The sequence below is a fragment of the Penicillium longicatenatum genome (assembly GCF_028827895.1).
Source record: "Penicillium longicatenatum strain IBT 33135 chromosome Unknown contig_3_segment0_segment0, whole genome shotgun sequence".
Taxonomy (NCBI): domain Eukaryota; kingdom Fungi; phylum Ascomycota; class Eurotiomycetes; order Eurotiales; family Aspergillaceae; genus Penicillium; species Penicillium longicatenatum.
The window spans coordinates 3156752-3174378 of NW_026643121.1; the positions used below are offsets into that span (position 1 = coordinate 3156752).

At 49.0% G+C, this 17627-nt stretch overlaps 5 protein-coding genes across 5 annotated transcripts; 4 read left to right on the forward strand and 1 right to left on the reverse strand.

Moving 5' to 3' along the window:
- Positions 1-588: 588 nt before the first annotated feature.
- N7484_006530 (uncharacterized protein) lies at positions 589-4690 on the forward strand (the record flags this gene model as incomplete). Its single annotated transcript, XM_057116948.1, has 4 exons — positions 589-846; positions 1659-2095; positions 2198-2495; positions 2558-4690. 4 exons carry the CDS (start codon positions 589-591, stop codon positions 4688-4690), a joined length of 3126 nt encoding a protein of 1041 aa, XP_056972831.1.
- A 1068-nt stretch (positions 4691-5758) lies between these two features.
- On the forward strand, positions 5759-7514 carry N7484_006531 (origin of replication complex subunit 5 family protein; the record flags this gene model as incomplete). The annotated part of the gene is made up of 3 exons (XM_057116949.1): positions 5759-5848; positions 5936-6313; positions 6378-7514. Coding segments are annotated over 3 exons (1605 nt in total), but the record flags the coding sequence as incomplete, so codon positions are not given.
- A 751-nt stretch (positions 7515-8265) lies between these two features.
- N7484_006532 (uncharacterized protein) lies at positions 8266-10169 on the reverse strand (the record flags this gene model as incomplete). Its single annotated transcript, XM_057116950.1, has 10 exons — positions 8266-8462; positions 8524-8689; positions 8741-9132; positions 9202-9290; positions 9343-9380; positions 9436-9511; positions 9565-9595; positions 9657-9918; positions 9973-10076; positions 10136-10169. 10 exons carry the CDS (start codon positions 10167-10169, stop codon positions 8266-8268), a joined length of 1389 nt encoding a protein of 462 aa, XP_056972833.1.
- A 1337-nt stretch (positions 10170-11506) lies between these two features.
- On the forward strand, positions 11507-14443 carry N7484_006533 (plasma-membrane proton-efflux P-type ATPase; the record flags this gene model as incomplete). The annotated part of the gene is made up of 3 exons (XM_057116951.1): positions 11507-11881; positions 11955-12185; positions 12239-14443. The coding sequence occupies 3 exons, from the start codon at positions 11507-11509 to the stop codon at positions 14441-14443; spliced, it is 2811 nt and encodes a 936-aa protein (XP_056972834.1).
- Positions 14444-15990: 1547 nt separating this feature from the next.
- On the forward strand, positions 15991-17583 carry N7484_006534 (fungal specific transcription factor domain-containing protein; the record flags this gene model as incomplete). Its single annotated transcript, XM_057116952.1, has 3 exons — positions 15991-16502; positions 16594-16744; positions 16852-17583. 3 exons carry the CDS (start codon positions 15991-15993, stop codon positions 17581-17583), a joined length of 1395 nt encoding a protein of 464 aa, XP_056972835.1.
- Between the last annotated feature and the right edge of the window lie 44 nt (positions 17584-17627).

The following is a 17627-nucleotide window of genomic DNA, read 5'->3' on the forward strand; positions in this document are numbered from 1 at the left end:
AGTTCTTGTATCCTTCCTTTGGCATATCGTTAGGTCCCTTGTACTATTGTCTTTGTGAACACACTCGTTTGTTCGGACTGCTGTGTTTCGCTAAGTGGAGGGTTTGGCGGTAAGTTGCTCCATCCCACTCTGCGACTCCCTGCGGCTGATCTCCGCATTTTCTAGGTACATCAGCGCTTGTTGATTTTTTCCCTCGCCGCACAAAATTACCTATAGATGAATCTACCTACCTAGCGGACTGCTGGATTCTGATCGTCATCAATCTCCTTCTCTCGAGGCGTTCATTGTGTGAGTGGGATCCTTTCTGCGCAGATCATCTCCGACCACCCCTCCGGCCCCTCTTGACCCCCCTTACTTAAGGTTAGCCTGCGACACACCACACCGCTCGGCCACACACCTGTCAAAAGTACCCCTTGTCCTGCCATCGAATCCCTCGTGGTGTGGACATCTGGGGCTGGGGGACGCTGTCATTGCTGTACCCCAATGTCTTAAAAAGCACTTTGCAGGCTGCGACGAACGTCAAGAGAACTTTTGCTGACTCCAGACGTTGGATGTCTATAGTGGAACATATTGCCTGCTCTGCCCATCATGGCTTTCAAAAACGGGCTGAGCGAACGCCTCGATGAGCTGCGATTTCCTTCCCCGCGCTCTCCACCGTCTGAATCGACTTATAACCCCCTCTCACCTGGGAGTTCCAACTTCGGGTCCGGCTTTTCACGACCGCCTAGCGATGTTCGCGCCAACCTGCAACGTCGATTCACCACAGACTCGAGCAAGCTTTCATCTTGGAACTTCCTCAACCAGGGATCTACTCCGATGCCCGACCCCCTGGATCTGCTGTCATCGGTGCGTACAAATATTTCCTTTGTTTTTTTTTTTTGCTGTTCAATTTGCACGTTGGCCGATTCGTACAAACCCACAGATTGGTGCAGGGGCTATGCATAAAGAATAAATTCTATTCTTTGTTTGCATAGACCGGAGTTAGGTGTGTCGGTCTGATTTGACAACGGGAATGACTTGTGGTCAGGGTAGCCTGGACCTCAAGTTCTGTCTGTGTCAATCAATCGATGCCCTAAATTTCATAATCCTGTCTAATTTGTTGCCCTTGGTCTTTCCCTCTCTTTACCCATCATCACCACCACCAACTCTTTACACCCTGGCTGCATATCACCATTGCCTACCGCCGTCAAACAGATCCAAGGGACGTCGCATAGACTCGGGATTAGGCACTCAATAATGTCTACCTGGTGTCATTGCACCCTTTTGAGTTCTCTTTTTGAAGGTATACTGCCTAAAAAGGACATTCTGGGCTAAGCAAACTCCAAAACCGAAATTCACTCAACTTTCTCTGTCACTTTCTAAGTCGGCATATGAAATTGAAGGAGTTGATCGTACTTCACCTTGCTCCTGCACATTACAAGATTCTCCCGTTGATTTCTACGCATATCCCTTTGCTTCACTCAGCCCTCTTTCCAAATTCCCTTTATTTCCAGTTCCTTTTCCCTTTCATCTTCTTTTTCTTTTCTATAACCAAGCTTGATCATTCTGGGTCGTGTTCTCGACACGTCACCATCTTTACCAGGCCTATCACCACCTTGCACCTCATCCTTTTCATCCATTCTGTCTTTCTGTCTAGAGTTTCGTCTGACAACCCACAGTTTGAGAAGAAGCGACAGCATATTGAGTATATGCGTGAGCAAAAACGACGATTTGAAGAAGACATGAAGTTACTTGATATTCAGCACGAAAAAGAGAAGATCGAGATGGATAAGCTTGCACGCGATCTTGCCAAGGCTGGTATTGCTGGCCGCGCCAGCGAGCCGACTACCCCTCCCGAGTATCGTGAGCCGACTTTGTCTGGTGCAGGACGATCTGCACGCTTCCCATCCACTAGCGTGACTTCATCTCCTGGTTTCTTCAGTGCTTTTGCGCCTTCCAACGTTACTTCTCCTCAAGCTCCTCAATCTGGTCACTCGCACGCCCAGTCCGTGGATCGTTTTGTTGTCCACTCCCTTCCTGGGTCTCGCCGGAATTCCGAGAAGGACAGCTTTCTGTTCGATTCTACCATCGATTCTTCAACTATCCGTGGCCCATCGTAAGTTCGCTTTTTTCTTCTCTTTTCTCTCTTCTTTTTTCCCCCCATGATTTAACCTCCAACTTCAATTTATACCGAATCATGTGGCTAACTTAATATTAGACACCGCAACTCGATGCCTTCTAACAACCACTACAATCAATATCGGCCCAATATGAATGGCCACGCGAATGGCCACATGAATGGCAATACTAATGGTAGCACCAATGGTTATATGACTGGCCATAATGCTGGTTCCGGCTTCGACTCCTTCTCTGCTGTCAAGCACTTTTTCCATGACGATGACAGATCGTTTGCCAAGGATGAACCCCGTCTGTCTACTCCCGACATCAAAGGCTATATTAGAATGACTGAACCCGATGACAAATTTCCAACTCTCCGCCGCGAGGGTTCCAACATTGTAAGCCAAAGACTCATTCAGTCTTTCTCTCTATAAGGACGTGCTCTAACTTCGTTGTTCAGCTGGCAGCCAACCCAGATGCTCATGACCTGGCAAACTCTCGTAATTCAAACCATGAGACTTATTCCTACCACAACCGCAGCCGCTCTTCCCACCAGAGCATGCCCCAGAGCCTCAACGATATTATGCGCCTGGATCGTCTGGGAGGTCAGACAGATGACCACAGCTCTGTTCATCGTCACCAAGCTCACCGTTCTCTTGAGGGTGGCTTGGTTTTCCCCAATGAGCGCTCCGACGACGCTATGACCCCGGTCCCCTCCCACAGCCGCCCCAGTGCCCGGGTGTCGTACTCGACCAATGATGTACCTACCGTCAGGGGTACTGGCTTCGACGCTGCTATTACTCCGCCCAAGACCCACGCTGATCACCTTCATCACCGTAATGCTAGCAGTGTTAGCAATGCTAGCGTTGGACGCATCCCAAACGGTATTCACCCCCACCAGACCCGAGGATCTCCAGAGTCCCCGAACCACAACAACCAGCCTGGTCAAACAATGCTGCAGGCAAGCGCTGCGCCTTTTGGCCCTCAGATCACTTCGCCCATGTCCAACAACGGCATTAACGGTATCAACGGCTCTGCTGCCCCAGTTGGCGTGCCATTCCCCGCATTCAACCATGGCATGCAGGCTTATGGTGCCCATCCCAGCCAGATCATGCCAAATTTCCCTGATCCAAACACCTACGGTGGCTATCCTAACCCTGCCAGCAATGGCTATCGTACCAACGATGTCCCAATCCGCGGTGGGAACAGTCTTCGACGTGCAACTGAGGGAGAGGCCTCCCAGTATCAGATCAGCCGAGATGTCTCCCAGCAGATCTCCCAGCAGAATCGTTTCGATGGCCAGCAGCAGAATCGATTCATTCACCCTCTAGAGCACTACAAGGGCGAGCTGTACAGTCTGTGCAAGGACCAACATGGATGCCGATTCTTGCAGCGAAAGTTGGATGATGATAACCCTGAGAATGTCCAGCTTATCTTCAGTGAGACTTACATGCATGTGACCGACTTGATGATGGATCCGTTTGGCAACTACCTAGTTCAGAAACTTTTGGACCTGGCCAATGATGAGCAGCGCACTGTTTTGATTGACAATGCTGCTCCACAGCTGGTCACCATTGCATTCAACCAGCATGGAACACGTGCGCTCCAGAAAATGATTGAGACCATCTCAACCCATGAGCAGACCCAGACTGTGATCGATGCACTTGCTGACCACGTTGTCGATCTGGTTAAGGACCTCAATGGCAATCACGTTATTCAGAAATGCCTCAATCGCCTCCGTTCTGAGGATGCTGATTTCATCTATGAGGCTGTTGGCGGTGCGTGCATCGTAGTCGGCACCCACCGTCATGGATGCTGTGTCTTACAGCGCTGCATTGACCACGCGTCGGGCGCTCAGAAGGCACACTTGGTTGCTCAGATCACCGATCACTCCTACAAACTTGTTCAGGACCCCTTCGGAAACTATGTGGTCCAATACATCCTGGATCTTAACGAGCCTAGCTTCACCACACCCATCTGTCAGGGCTTCCTTGGCAACGTGATCAAGCTGGCCATGCATAAATTCAGCTCCAATGTAGTTGAAAAATGCTTGCGCACATGCTCAAAGCCCGTTCGGCGTGAGATGATTGATGAGATGATCAACAGCGATATGTTTGCAGACTGCCTGCGTCATCAGTATGGCAACTATGTCATTCAGACGGCTCTGGACAATGCGGATCCGCAGACGTGCAATCGGATCATCGAGGCTATCCGCCCTGTCCTTCCTACTATCCGTCAGACCCCGCACGGGCGTCGCATCGCCGGCAAGATTCTTGCCGCGGAGACTCATGCCCGCACGAACAGCGAACACACACTGCGCGAGATCAACAGCACTAATCAACTTGCCAACCCCCGGCCCAAGAAAAATGAGATGGCCCCTAGCGGTATCAATGATTACGTTCTCCAAACCTTCCCGCCCACCCCTGCATCGAGCTCCACGGCGAACACTCCCCCGGGCGGAGGTAATGAGAACTCTCTGATGTTCCCCGCTCCTGTTTCGCCGTCGTCCAACTTTGCTCCGCAGAATCCGCCTTACGACTCCCAGCGCCCACCCTTCGAGCCGACCAGCGATGACTCTTTCAACTACTTCTAAATGGGGGATCGGAAAGCTTCTTCTGTGAATACCGTTCATCCCTTTCCCCTTGTATTCATATCGACACGATACCACGATATTTCTTTTTCATGATTTCACGGATCTCCATTCAAGATTATCATCAGACTGTGGCTCGGCTGCACATACCATGATTCTCTTGCTTGCTGCATTTTCTTCCTTTTCTCGTGGACCATTCGTCTCTTTTGACACAGTGATTTCCTTCTACCTGTGTGAAGCAATGCGTCATGTCCATTTCATCACATGGCAAGATTTACTTGTTGCATTCTGTCTTCCATCCATTGCAACAGCCCGAATTCCTGCTTGACTCTTTCCCCCCATTTTCAACCCCATTGTACCTCTGCCCTTCAGTGGGTTTCATGCTTTGACACTTATAGCTGGCGACGAGACTCGTTGCTGCCTTTAGTGTGTTATGCATTGGGAATCCATTTCCTTTTCTGCCCTTGTTTTTACACATCACTTTTATTTCCTTCCCCATTTCACATTTCTGATTTCAATTTTTCTCGTTTCATTTTTACCAACATGTCGTTTCCCAAGCATTGCGTTTCATTGATTTGACAGCGCATTTGTTCGGTCCTGTGTAGGCCTGCGCACACTGAACGACAATCGAGCGTTGAGTGATCAAGGCTCCTGTTCAATGGGGACTCCACTTGGAGATGTGTTCATGGAGGACTCGGGGCGCAACTAAATAACTAGCTTTGAGTCCTTGTCAGGACTGGGTGACACTGGTGGTACACCTTCTTCCCCAGTTGATCTTGTTGGCCGCAATCCATGTACATCCTTCAATACGTTTTACCCCGTTTTATTCGTAGCTGCGGGAATTGAATTCATTTCCCCCAATCTTGTTTCAATAGTAGAAATCAGTAAAATCCCCACGAATACGCAAAATCCACAATCCTTTCACGTCGTGATAAAGCTTATCGACGCGTCGCGGCACCACGTGACTTTAATGGATCTTTGGGAAAGTCAAGCTGGATCCCCAGTCTGCATCCATTCAACCCTGCAAAACAACATTGCATTTCAGCGTGAGAAACTTCGATTTTCCCAAGCTTCATGCAGCCCGTCGACGTTGCTCGCTCTCTGAGCGCGCAATGGCCATGTCGGGATGTCCAGGCGCGACAACTTGCCAGTCTGCTTCATGTAAGTTCTTCTCCGCGGATTCGAGGTGCTCCGCAGCTGATCACAAGCCATGCGACAATTTGCTAACTGATCAATTTTACACTGCAGCCACAACTGCCAAATCCATCGACTGTAGTTGTCCATGGTGTCTCCGCGACCTGCAAATCGACAATTGTCCGGGGTGTTCTTGCTGCCCTTGAAGCACCGCATGCTGTTGTTCGAAGCACCGAATGCATTACCGGCCGGCATCTGCTGACGAAGATCCTTTGGAATACACTGGAGGCATTTGGCCAGAAAGACGAGTGGGAAAAGTTCGGCAAGGGTCGATGCGAGCACGTTAGTACTCTGGTTGTTCTCCTGGAGGAATGTCTGGCCGCGAGACCTGCAGAGAAACAAGGAAATTTTGTCTTGGTGTTGGATGAGATTGATAGGCAAAGAGAGGCGCCGCCAACCCTGCTTTCGGCGCTGGCTCGACTTGGAGAAATTGTAAGTGCACATTGAAGACCGTCCAGGGTTCGTGTAGTTTTGGCCAGCACTAACGGATTCCTAGATTCCATCGCTTTGTGTCGTGCTAGTCCTGAGCTCGACCCCACGACCACTATTCCTCCAGAATGCATCTGTTCCCCATGTGAGCTTCCCGCCATACACTCGTAAAGAGATGATTGATATCTTGATGGCTTCCCCCGCGCCCACGATTGAAGGTCTGCCTGAGGATATCATCTCTCGTGTATACCCACACTTTGTTTCGACAATTTATGATACATTGGTTGGACCGACAGCTGGCTCGGTCCAGAACTTCCGATCTATTTGCGAGAGGCTATGGCCCCAATTCGTGGCTCCGGTGGTGCAGGGCGAAGTACCCCCTGGCAATGCCGAGTGGGACTTTGCGCGACTTCTGGTTAAGAAAAGGGCACTTTTCAGACACCAAGGCGAATCAGCCCTTGTTCATCGCATCGTGCCCGAGGACACTTCTGCCCTGAGCACGACATCTCGGAAGCCCTTGTCGACCGGCGTTCCCCGTTCAGGACTGCCCTCCTTGCCATACTTCTCGACTTTAATCTTAACATCGGCATACGTCGCATCACATACCCCACAACGCCTGGACACGATCTTCTTCTCCAAATTTTCCTCCTCTTCGCTATCTGCCCGTAACAAGCGTGCCCACCACCGCCGCCGTCTCAAGGTCCTTTCCCAAGCCCAAGCGGAAGAAATCAGACAAGCCGCCAACGACGACCCTTCAACTCCAAACAAGAAGGGTAAACGGACCAAGACCCGTATCACAAAATCTACCCTCTCCTCCGCCTTTGCTACCTCTTCAGCCACCACCTCTGCCATGGGAGGTGGCTCCGGTATAACAGGCCCATCTACAATTCTCACAGCGCGCCCATTCCCACTCGAGCGTCTCCTAGCTATCTACCACGCCATCGACCCCAATCCCCCCGAGAACCCAATCCGTACAGGCGCAGTTGCCGATCACATCTACGCCGAACTGGCCACACTCCGCCGCCTGCGTTTGGTTGTCCCAGCCTCGGGCCACCACGGTGGGCTTGGTACTACAGCAAGTGGAAACACCAGTGCAGATGCAGGAGAGAAATGGTGTGTCAATGTTTCTGGAGATTGGATAGGCGAGTTGGCCAAGGGTATTGGCGTTGAAGTCGGGGAGTGGCTAGCTGGTGGTCTGGATTAAGGTGATTTCGTCTATTGCACTATTTGGAGTATGACGAGTGGTTTCTGTTCCTTTATGCATTTGGTGTTGGTTAGGTTGCATAGCATCTTAGATGCGAATGAATTATACCCGTTTCGTTATGTCTATGTCCCTTTTAGTTTTCAAAGCTCATACTATAATTCATGGGTGCCTGACTCCATGCATGCTAAATTGATGCCCTAAATACAAGGAGAAGACACCAAGACTGCGGCCAGGTTTATGCTCTAGACTGAGGTCGCAGGCCCCTCAGATTATTCTTGTCCATGAGGCCTAATCCATCAGGGGAGGTCCGAGGGCGATATACTCACTTAATAGTTCAAGTGCCTCCAGTTAGAGGGTCATTGCTGACTGAGGCGCTTGGCTTGCAGATTTGGGCTTATTTCTCTTTGTATCAATATATTCGGTATTTGAGTCCTCTGATCGATGGAAGGAAGCGAGAAGGACGCAATGCCCTTATCGGATGCTTTCCTGACCTTTCTCTTACTGAACCTGCGGCGCATCTGTGCGTTCCTTTGAGGCAAGGTATTGTTGCTAGGTAAGTGAGATATAGCCGGAGTTCTAACAAAGGATTAAGTGAGAGTGACGAGGGTAATTAAAAGGCTGTAGTGAATTATCTAGTAATAGGAAATATGATAATCTGGAAATATGCAATCCGCAAATGCTTGGTATCATGTGAGTGCTATGGATATGCTAAGAATAATCAAAGAATAAGAAAGATGAGATCCCGCGTGTCTCACCACTTCCACTCATCAATCCTCTTGTTCGAGCCAATTAAAAGGCTCGGTACCCCTGAACCACCCGCAGAGAGCTCATGAGCATTGCTAAAAAGCAGAGCCTCAATAGGGTGCGAGTAGTCATGATCCCTGAACGGGGAGGCCACTTCTGTCCCTGTCTTCAACGAGAATAGCTGCACCTTCCCATTCTCCGAGCCTGTAAATCTTGTCAGCGAGATATACTTCCTACAAAGAAAGCTTCAAGAATGTTGCCTTACCACTCGCAAGAAGGCCCAGCTCAGAGCTGATGTCCATCTGCGGCACTGCAGCCGGTGAGTAGCCTTGGAAGGTAAGGCATGGCCGAGTTGCAGTGTGGGTTTTGGCGATCGGATTTGGTCTGCGCTGCAAGCCATTTGGGGCAAAACGAACATCGTACAATTGCAGCTGGGTTTTGGAGTCAGTAACCACTAAAGCAAAAAAAAGGAGAGATCTTACAATTTCATGTCCTGCTACCATAATCCGGTGCTCGTCGACTTTGAGAAGCTTCGAAACGGTGTGTGGGTGTTGTAGCCGTGCAGCACTGCTTTTACTGCGCAGGTCGTGCAAGAATACCGTCGAGTCCCGTAGGCCCGCTGCGATGACATTCGTGGAAAGCCAGTCAACAGCTGTGACGCATGCATGCGAGCTATCGGGTTTCCGGTTAAATTTCTGCACTCCTTCTTGGGGGAATGGTATGTCTGAGTATGACCATCGGTCACGCGATCCATTAAGAGTGTGAAGACCCTCTGAGGTGCCGACAGCAAATAGAGCCTTTTCTTTTGTGGGACAGGCTGCGGAACAGAATAGCGTTGACTGAACCTTGGCAGCTGCTGTTGGTACGGCATGACCTGATGCATTTGGCAGTTCATGAGTTCGGGGTCCAGGGAACCGAACGCCTTCTAAGGGGTGCCACGTACCAGATTGCTCATTGACTTCTAAGTCTCCGTTCTCCTCAATTCTGTGGGGGATCAGCCATGAATCTCCACTCAGGCTCTCTGTTGTTATCCTAGGAGTGTATGAGTAATGAAGAAGCATATTGGGCCCATGTTGAAGCTTACAGGATATATCCTGCGGAGCTTAGGGAGAGTGAGGAGATCTTTGATGAAGGTATGTCAGTGGGTGGATGTGTTTGATTTATAGAGGTTGCGTACAGTGGATTCCATGGTAAGGAATAGACGGCCTTGCTCAAAGGTCCGCCTTTCGAAGTCCTTATCTGCGCATGTTGTGCTATCACCTTGTCAGTGATTGTGGGCCGAGAACGGAACGAATAAGAAACCTACAAAAGGACCCCACGAGAGCCGTCTTGTCCAGCTATTCAACAGGTTAATATCCATGGGTCGTGTCAACACGGTTATTTGGAAGGAAGGCGAACCTGTAAAAACATCTCCTGTCCAAGGATTCTGGACCAAAGACTTAATGGACAGGTCAAAATCCCAGCCCTTTAGCTTGCACAGCTTCGTTCGACGAAGTTGACTTGCAAAGGCTCGGGCCTGCTGGTCTTGTATGGCTGTAGGTGAAAAGGCCTGGGATCCGATCTCCCTCTCTCCATTGATCAATGGATGACGAAAAATACCTTCTTTGCTTACTTTCTCGTTCTGGATGCGTTGAGTGAGCTGTTCTCGCTCAATTTCTTTCTGAAGCAACTGTTAATGGTTGTTTTACTATTGATTGGAGATCGGCATAGTGACTTTTTCTTCGGTCCTTCTTCTTTTGATCCCGTCATTGGAATATGATGCTCCTGGAGGTGCGACATGATTCGCTTGAATCTGAAAGTACTTCTTTTTCTCGGGATCTGTATGTTGGATTAGCGTCTGTGCATCTCGGCTCGCGGAAATCTCGGGCTTAACGTACCGTAGTAGAACCCCGGGATCTCTTGAGGTGCCATGTCGTTATGAGGACGAAAAAAGAGGGTATTTATGACGACTTGTAACAAGTAAGGTGGTAAGAGGAAGACCAGCAACAGTGCAAAGAAGCAACAACAACAGGTGGAATTCTAAGTGGAGATTCTCAAACCTTGAACTCTGGGAGTGGCCCTGAGAACGCAAAAGACGCCGAAGAGTCCTGATTCTAGTTAGACACCAGACAACCTCCGTCACATAAAGGCAGAACCCTGATATGATAATGCGTCAGATGCGACGAGGAAGATCGACAAGAGTGCGAAGAAGATGATGAAAAGATGAGGATGCAAGGATGAGAATGAGAACACGACGTGTGCTACGCCAAGTGAGAATCCTCAGGATGTTAAACTTGGGTGATGGTGTGGGAAGAACGAAAGAGACGCTGAAGGCTTTTGACCACAAGTGCACTAAGCAACATCTGCCACCTATGGCATAGATTTGATATGACAATACGCAGGATGTTATCAGTAAGATCAATAAGGGTTTCAAGAAGAAAAACCAACGTGTTAAACGCCGAGTGAGAATGCTCAGGGCGTTGATTCTGGGTAGTGTGGGAACAGCGCAGACGCTGAGGGTTTTGGATCGCAAATGTCGCCAGGCAACATTTCCCACGTAAGGAACAGGTCGGGTATGACAGTTCAAGGCTCCGTCCAGAGCAATCCAGTTCACAATCAATGTATTGAAGCGAACCTGCAAATTCGATTGATGGCGACGGTGACGTCTCTGTGATTATATAATGTTGATGCCTTAGGCCTCAAAATCAGTCTATGTCGATGCCCTAAGACACCATCATCTCCATCAGGCCTGTATGTCTTTTCGAGATGATAGAAAAAACCCTTGGCTTGCATTTTAAAGTAAAAATTATCATATCAGATGTAAGCCATGGAGTACATGGCATTTCGATGCTGGAAATCCAAACTCGGAAAGCCCGTGGAGTATCGGAAACACCCATCATACTTGAAGTTGCTCTTATATTTGCCTTGGCTTCAACATCGAAGCTTCTTTTCCATGATTTCTTGCATGACGCGTCAGAACGCGGCTAAACAAGCTTCCACTGGGTAAGTTTCGAACGCCAACGCGTCATTAACCGCTGGATGAATGGCACCTTCTTTCTTTGCTCCGAATGGCAGGCAATGGCCCTTGCCACAATTGTTGGGCGTCGCCATGATGAGTGTCATCTCCCAAATCTGTTCTCATTCGTTATCATCATTTCTGCACAGAGATATTCTTCATCTTCTGATTCTTATCCTGCGAGGTACAGAAGACGGCTTTTTCTTTATAGGCTTTTTTGATATTCTTTCATCAGCAAAGTGCTTTGATCAACATGACCCAAGATGCCGATGGCTCTGAAGCCCTGGCTCTGAACAGCCACTCGGGTGGAGATTATGGCGGAATAGAAGCCAAGGATCTACATCTCATCACCAGGTTCCACACAGAAGACGACTTGGACATCCTGATCAAGGAACTTGAAGAGGAGGATGGCAAAGATCTTGGCCCAGAGGTTCTGCCGATCGGCCCTGGTACCGACATTCACATCCTCACAAAAATACCCACAACAAACCCCTACACAGGCCTCAATGATGCAGAAGTTGAGGCTGGACGACGAAAGCACGGGTGGAATACTCTGAAAGAGGAACGTCAGAGCAAGGTGGTTAAATTTCTCATGCTCTTTATCGGGCCTGTGCAGCTTGTCATGGAGGTAAGTGGGTCATTGCCTACAAACTACATGCAACCGTCTCTCTAGACCAGAAGCTCACAGTCCTGGCACATAGGTTGCAGTTGGTCTCTCTGCCTATTTGCAAGACTGGATTGACTTTGGCGTGATATCGGGTCTGCTATTGCTCAACGCTGTTGTGGGCTTCATTCAAGAATACCAGGCCGGAAACATTGTCGATGCTCTGAAGAAAACCCTCGCCCTCACTGCAACCGTCATCCGCAAAGAAAAGACAGTCGAAGTCCCCGTCAAGGACTTGGTTCCTGGCGATGTTGTGTTTCTTGAAGAGGTAAGATCCGACCGAGGCGATGCACTCAGAATAGTGTACTGATGGTTCTATAGGGAGTTGTTGTTCCGGCTGATGGATTCATTGTGTCTAAAGACGCACATCTCCAGGTTGATCAGTCTTCCATTAGTGGAGAGTCCCTTGCTGTGGATAAGCGCTCAAATGATCCCTGCTTTGCTTCTTCTACCATCAAACGTGGGGAGGCACTCATGATCGTCACTGATATTGGTGACATGACGTTTGTTGGAAAAGCTGCAGCCCTGGTGAACAAAGCAGCCAATCGAAAGGGCCACTTCACCGTTGTTCTGGATGGAATTGCAAAAATTCTGATGACCCTTGTGAGCTTTTCGTTGCTCTTGATATGGATCTCTGCATATTATCGCTCCAACGAGGTTCGATTGATTCTGGAGTTCACCCTGGCAATCACGGTTGTCGGTGTCCCAGTCGGTCTTCCTGCAGTTGTGACCACCACCATGGCTGTCGGTGCATCCGAGCTCGCCCGGAAGTCTTGTATTGTTCAGAGGCTTTCCGCCATTGAATCCCTAGCCGGTGTGAATATATTGTGCTCTGATAAAACTGGCACACTCACCCGCAATAAGTTGGCTCTGGGTGACCCTTTCGCTCTTCCAGGGATTAGGATCCATGATCTCATCCTCACTGCCTGCTTAGCCGCTAGTCGGAAGAAGAAGGGACTTGACGCTATTGATCGTGTCTTCATTAAAAGCCTGAGGAGATACCCAGACGTCAAGGCTCAGATGGACGCGCACAGGACCATCGATTTCAAGCCCTTTGATCCAGTCTCAAAGAGAGTAGTTGCTGTTGTGCAGGATTTTGACGGACGTCAAATGACTTGTGTGAAGGGAGCACCAATGTCAGTCCTGCGCACTGTTCAAGATGATCATCCTGTGCCTGAGCTGATTGAGAATGCATACCGAGAGAAGGTGGCCGAATTTGCCAGTCGTGGTTTTAGGGCCCTTGGGGTTGCTCGCAAGACTGGTGAGCAATGGGAAATCCTCGGGATTGTGCCTTGCCTGGACCCCCCTCGCTATGACACCAAGCAAACCATTAGAGAAGCGCAGAAATTGGGTCTTCGTATCAAGATGCTCACCGGAGATGCTGTGGGAATCGCAAGAGAGACTGCTCGTTCACTTGGACTGGGCACTAACATATACAATGCGGAACGTCTTGGCGTGACTGGCGCCGGTGATCTACCTGGATCCGAGGTCAATGACTTTGTAGAAGCTGCAGATGGGTTTGCTGAGGTGTTTCCGGAGCATAAATACAAGGTTGTGGAAATTCTGCAGCAGCGTGGGCACTTAGTTGCCATGACGGGGGACGGGGTCAACGATGCACCATCTCTCAAAAAGGCCGACACTGGCATTGCGGTTGAAGGGTCTTCTGACGCTGCCCGGTCTGCATCTGACATTGTATTCCTCCAACCTGGACTCTCCGCAATCATTGACGCCATCAAGTGTTCTCGTCAAATCTTCCACAGGATGTACTCCTACGTGATTTACCGTATTGCACTGTCGCTCCACCTTGAATTCTTCATGGGCCTCTGGATCATCATCATGGACCAGACCCTTGATGTGCGCCTGGTGGTCCTGATCGCCATCTTTGCCGACATCGCTACCCTGTCTATCGCCTATGACCATGCGCCATATGCCGAGGACCCTGTTAACTGGAACCTGCACCGACTCTGGGGTATTTCCACTATTCTCGGCATCATCCTCGCTATAGGTTCTTGGGTTGCACTTGGTACTATGCTGTTGCATGGGGACCAAGCAGGTATCGTGCAGCATTTTGGCGCCCGTGACGCCGTCCTGTTTCTCGAGATTGCGTTGACTCAGAACTGGCTCATCTTCATTACGCGTCTGAACACCAATGGCCCTGTTACACTGTGGAGAAATGCCCCTTCCACGACACTCATTGTGGCCATTTTGGCTGTGGACGTTGCAGCAACTCTCATTTGTCATTATGGCGTCTTCCTTCACACCCAGACCTCCTGGATGACCATTGCTCGCGTCTACATTTTCTCGTTGGGCACCTCTATGGTTTGCGGCACCTCGTATGTGACACTGAAACGCTCCACCCGCTTCGATGACTTGATGCACGGCCGAATCTTCCGTCGCCCCCATCAGCAGCGAGAGAATGAGGATTTTGGTAGGTTTTCATGCTCTGAAGATTTTATTCTCGTGTTAACTGGGATTGCAGGACTTATGCTGAACCGAATGGCAGTCGAGCATGAGCACAATATCTGAGACACTGAAAAGAGTGTTTATTCTCTGGCTTTCAAGGCTGATCATAGCTGCCAGATGGAAGAGGACTGAATATGGAATAGCATGCAGCTTTTATCAGCGGATTTAGTATCCTCGAAGGATGGATTGTTATCAAGGGAATGAACCAAGCCTGTATTGTTAAAGTTTACTGCAGTCTTTATGTGTGAACTGAATCTGGAACCCTTCGATATGCTCTTTTCCCACCGTAGAACTCTTGTAGCTTCTGACCTTGAGACTTTGGAAACATGAAAGCTTACCCAAATTCCCCTCTAGCCTACGCGCAAATTGTTGCGTTCCAAGTTCAGGCCTCCTACTCAGATGACTGACTCACTCTAAAAATAATTCTCTGACTCTTGATCACGTAGGCATCAATTTGAGCGGAAATCACCATGCCATACTTGCATGCCTTCTCAAAGACTTCAGCTTTGGCTACCAGGTTTTCTCTGATACTAGCCTTGGAATCGATCACCATTCCTGTGATTAATTCCCAAGAAGTCGGAAATGGTAATGCAACAATGAGTGAAGCTGCCTTTGAGGTATTGAATGTTCTTATCTTTGGAGTAGAATTTGTGCGCACATCGCCCCGGGCAACTATGAGCATCGCAGACCCACGACGCAAGGATCCGCATCACAAAGCAGACAAAATGTGGACAAAAAGTTGCCATACTGTTGAAAACAAACCAGGCAAACTTTGATTTTTTGATTTTTTTGTTACAATTGGGTGACTTCAACTCCTGATATCAACTTATGCTTTGAGTCACAGGTAACAATTGCCATCCCGAGCCAATATGTCATTTAACACAGTGCAATCTTCGGACGATTACATCATTCATTTAGCTATTTGCTACAATTCATGCACTTCGTATAGCACTCCTCTACCCATGGCGGGTCCACATTTGTCCAATCAGAGCCACCAGCGACAGCCTCGGCTGTCAATGGTGGATCCGAAGCGGAGCAACCCACGCGGGGAACTCATCATTTCATGCATTGCAGATGCATTGATTGAATAGATTGTCTTTATTCTAGCATCATCACTGCATCAATGCTGGAAAAGCAAAAGCCACCTGACCGCGCCAGGATAGTGTGCTTAAACTGCCATGCTCGAAAAGTATGCCACTACCCATTTTCAGTACAAAACTCAGACTGACCGGGTTCCAGGTACGATGTGACCTCGATCAGACAGGAGATGTCTGCGGGAATTGCAGGAGGCGTCGGCAGACTTGTCGGTCGGTTACCAGTTGAGCTCACTCGAATTTCCTTTTTACACATTCTCATTTTTCTACAGACGTCGCGGCCGCAGTAGATACCCTGCCAGGACTACCAATTCCGCCGGGCCGCCCTTAAGATCGCTGACTGCGCAATCTTTCGAAAGTAGTGAGAATGGCCACGAAGCACTGCCTGCTAATATTCCATCTAATCAAGGGATGAGTTCGGCTTCCTCAACACCATTTGACCCGCCAGGCTATGTGGGTGAGTTATCTTTCATGTCTCCTTTGGAGACTGATCCTGGACAGCCACTACCTCAACCAATGGGGGCATTTCATGCCCGCTTCTCCAGTGAGCTCTTGAAATCAATGAACGCAACGTCCCTGCCACCGAAAGCCAAAGTCGATGCATTTACAGATGCCTATTTTAAACATATTTATCACCGAGCTCCTGTTGTCGACAGAGCAGATCTACACCAAGAGGAGCCATCAATGATCGTATCTCAAGCCATCTGTATGATTGGCAGTCTGTTGCGCCACCCAAGTCTTCGATCCCCGCTCGAAGAAAGCGAAGAATATTACTGCAGAGCGAAAGCATTGCTGTATGCCAACTACGAAATGGATCATCGTAATACGCTCAAAGCCCTTTGCCTTCTGATATTTCGAAACGTTACTCCGCCAAATGTTCTCACCTTGGACTGCTCATGGCAATGGACAGGAATGGCAACAAGATTATCCTACCAGATGGGTCTACATCGCGAATCTACGTACTCGAAGCTCACAAATCCTGGAAGTGCGCGTCGAATGATGTGGTTTCTCTTCGTATTTTCTCCACGGTGTATAATTTCTCGTTCATCTACTAATACCTCACTAGGTAGAGGATAAAGTTCAAAGCGCTTGTTTTGGACGTCCATCCGTGATCCGTAGCGCCGAAATGGACCTACGGCCGTTACGACTTGACGATTTTGAGTGCCAAAATATTCAAGCCGAGCTCTTCATAGAATTTGTGAAACTAAATGTGATCATGGGCCAGATAGTTGACCACCACGGCCAGCAGGGCGAATCACAACAAGTAGAGGTATATCCCACTGCCCTGAGAAGTATTCGTCAACTCACATTCGACTTGACCTCGTCATTTGAATATGAATTCTGACTCACCCAGTACTCACACATTTATATCGATAGGTGACAGCCATGCTTCAATCGTTAAGGCAATGGATCAGTAACCTACCCCCTCAACTACGCCTCTATGATGGCCATGATCGCCGTCCCTTCAGGCGAGATATATGCGAGCTACATGTCAATTACTTCGTTTGTATCGTTGTTCTTTGTCGTCTATATGGAGGGTCACTTCCACCAACCACAGCATCGGCGACGTCTCTAGTGGCATCGTCTTGTATCAGCCATCTGTTCGAAGAACTTAACTTCCGAGACGAGATCAACTACCTGATGCCCTTGAACAACTGGTTTCTCATGGTAGCTTGCGCGCCTCAAATTCAGCAAAATGCCGCCTGTCGAGGCAAAGATAAGCTCTGTACCGAAGAGCTAAACAAATTGATAGCCGCTCTACGGCACATGCATTTGAAATGGCCGCCGGTGAGAATTCTGTTGGGTATTATTGAGCGATTGGTCATTAGAAGCCACCAGGAGATCAATTCGCTTGGCCATGCTTCGGGTTATTCGCTGGATTCGGACTATATAGGCGACACATGGACCCGACTATTTCCTCACGCTGACCTCAGAGGTTTGTTCCCGTTCCCTAGCTCGTTAAGCCCTCGTATACAACATGTGGAGGCTGGGAGTGAGGAGAATGTTGATTCATTGGCTATTGGGCGGATGATCGACCTAGGCAATGATGACTTGGACTGGATCTTTCACGAATACCAGCTTGGCTTTATGGAAGCTTCAATTTATTGAAGCCTGTTGGTCCACTAGACTTCAACTCCTTGATGACCGCTATT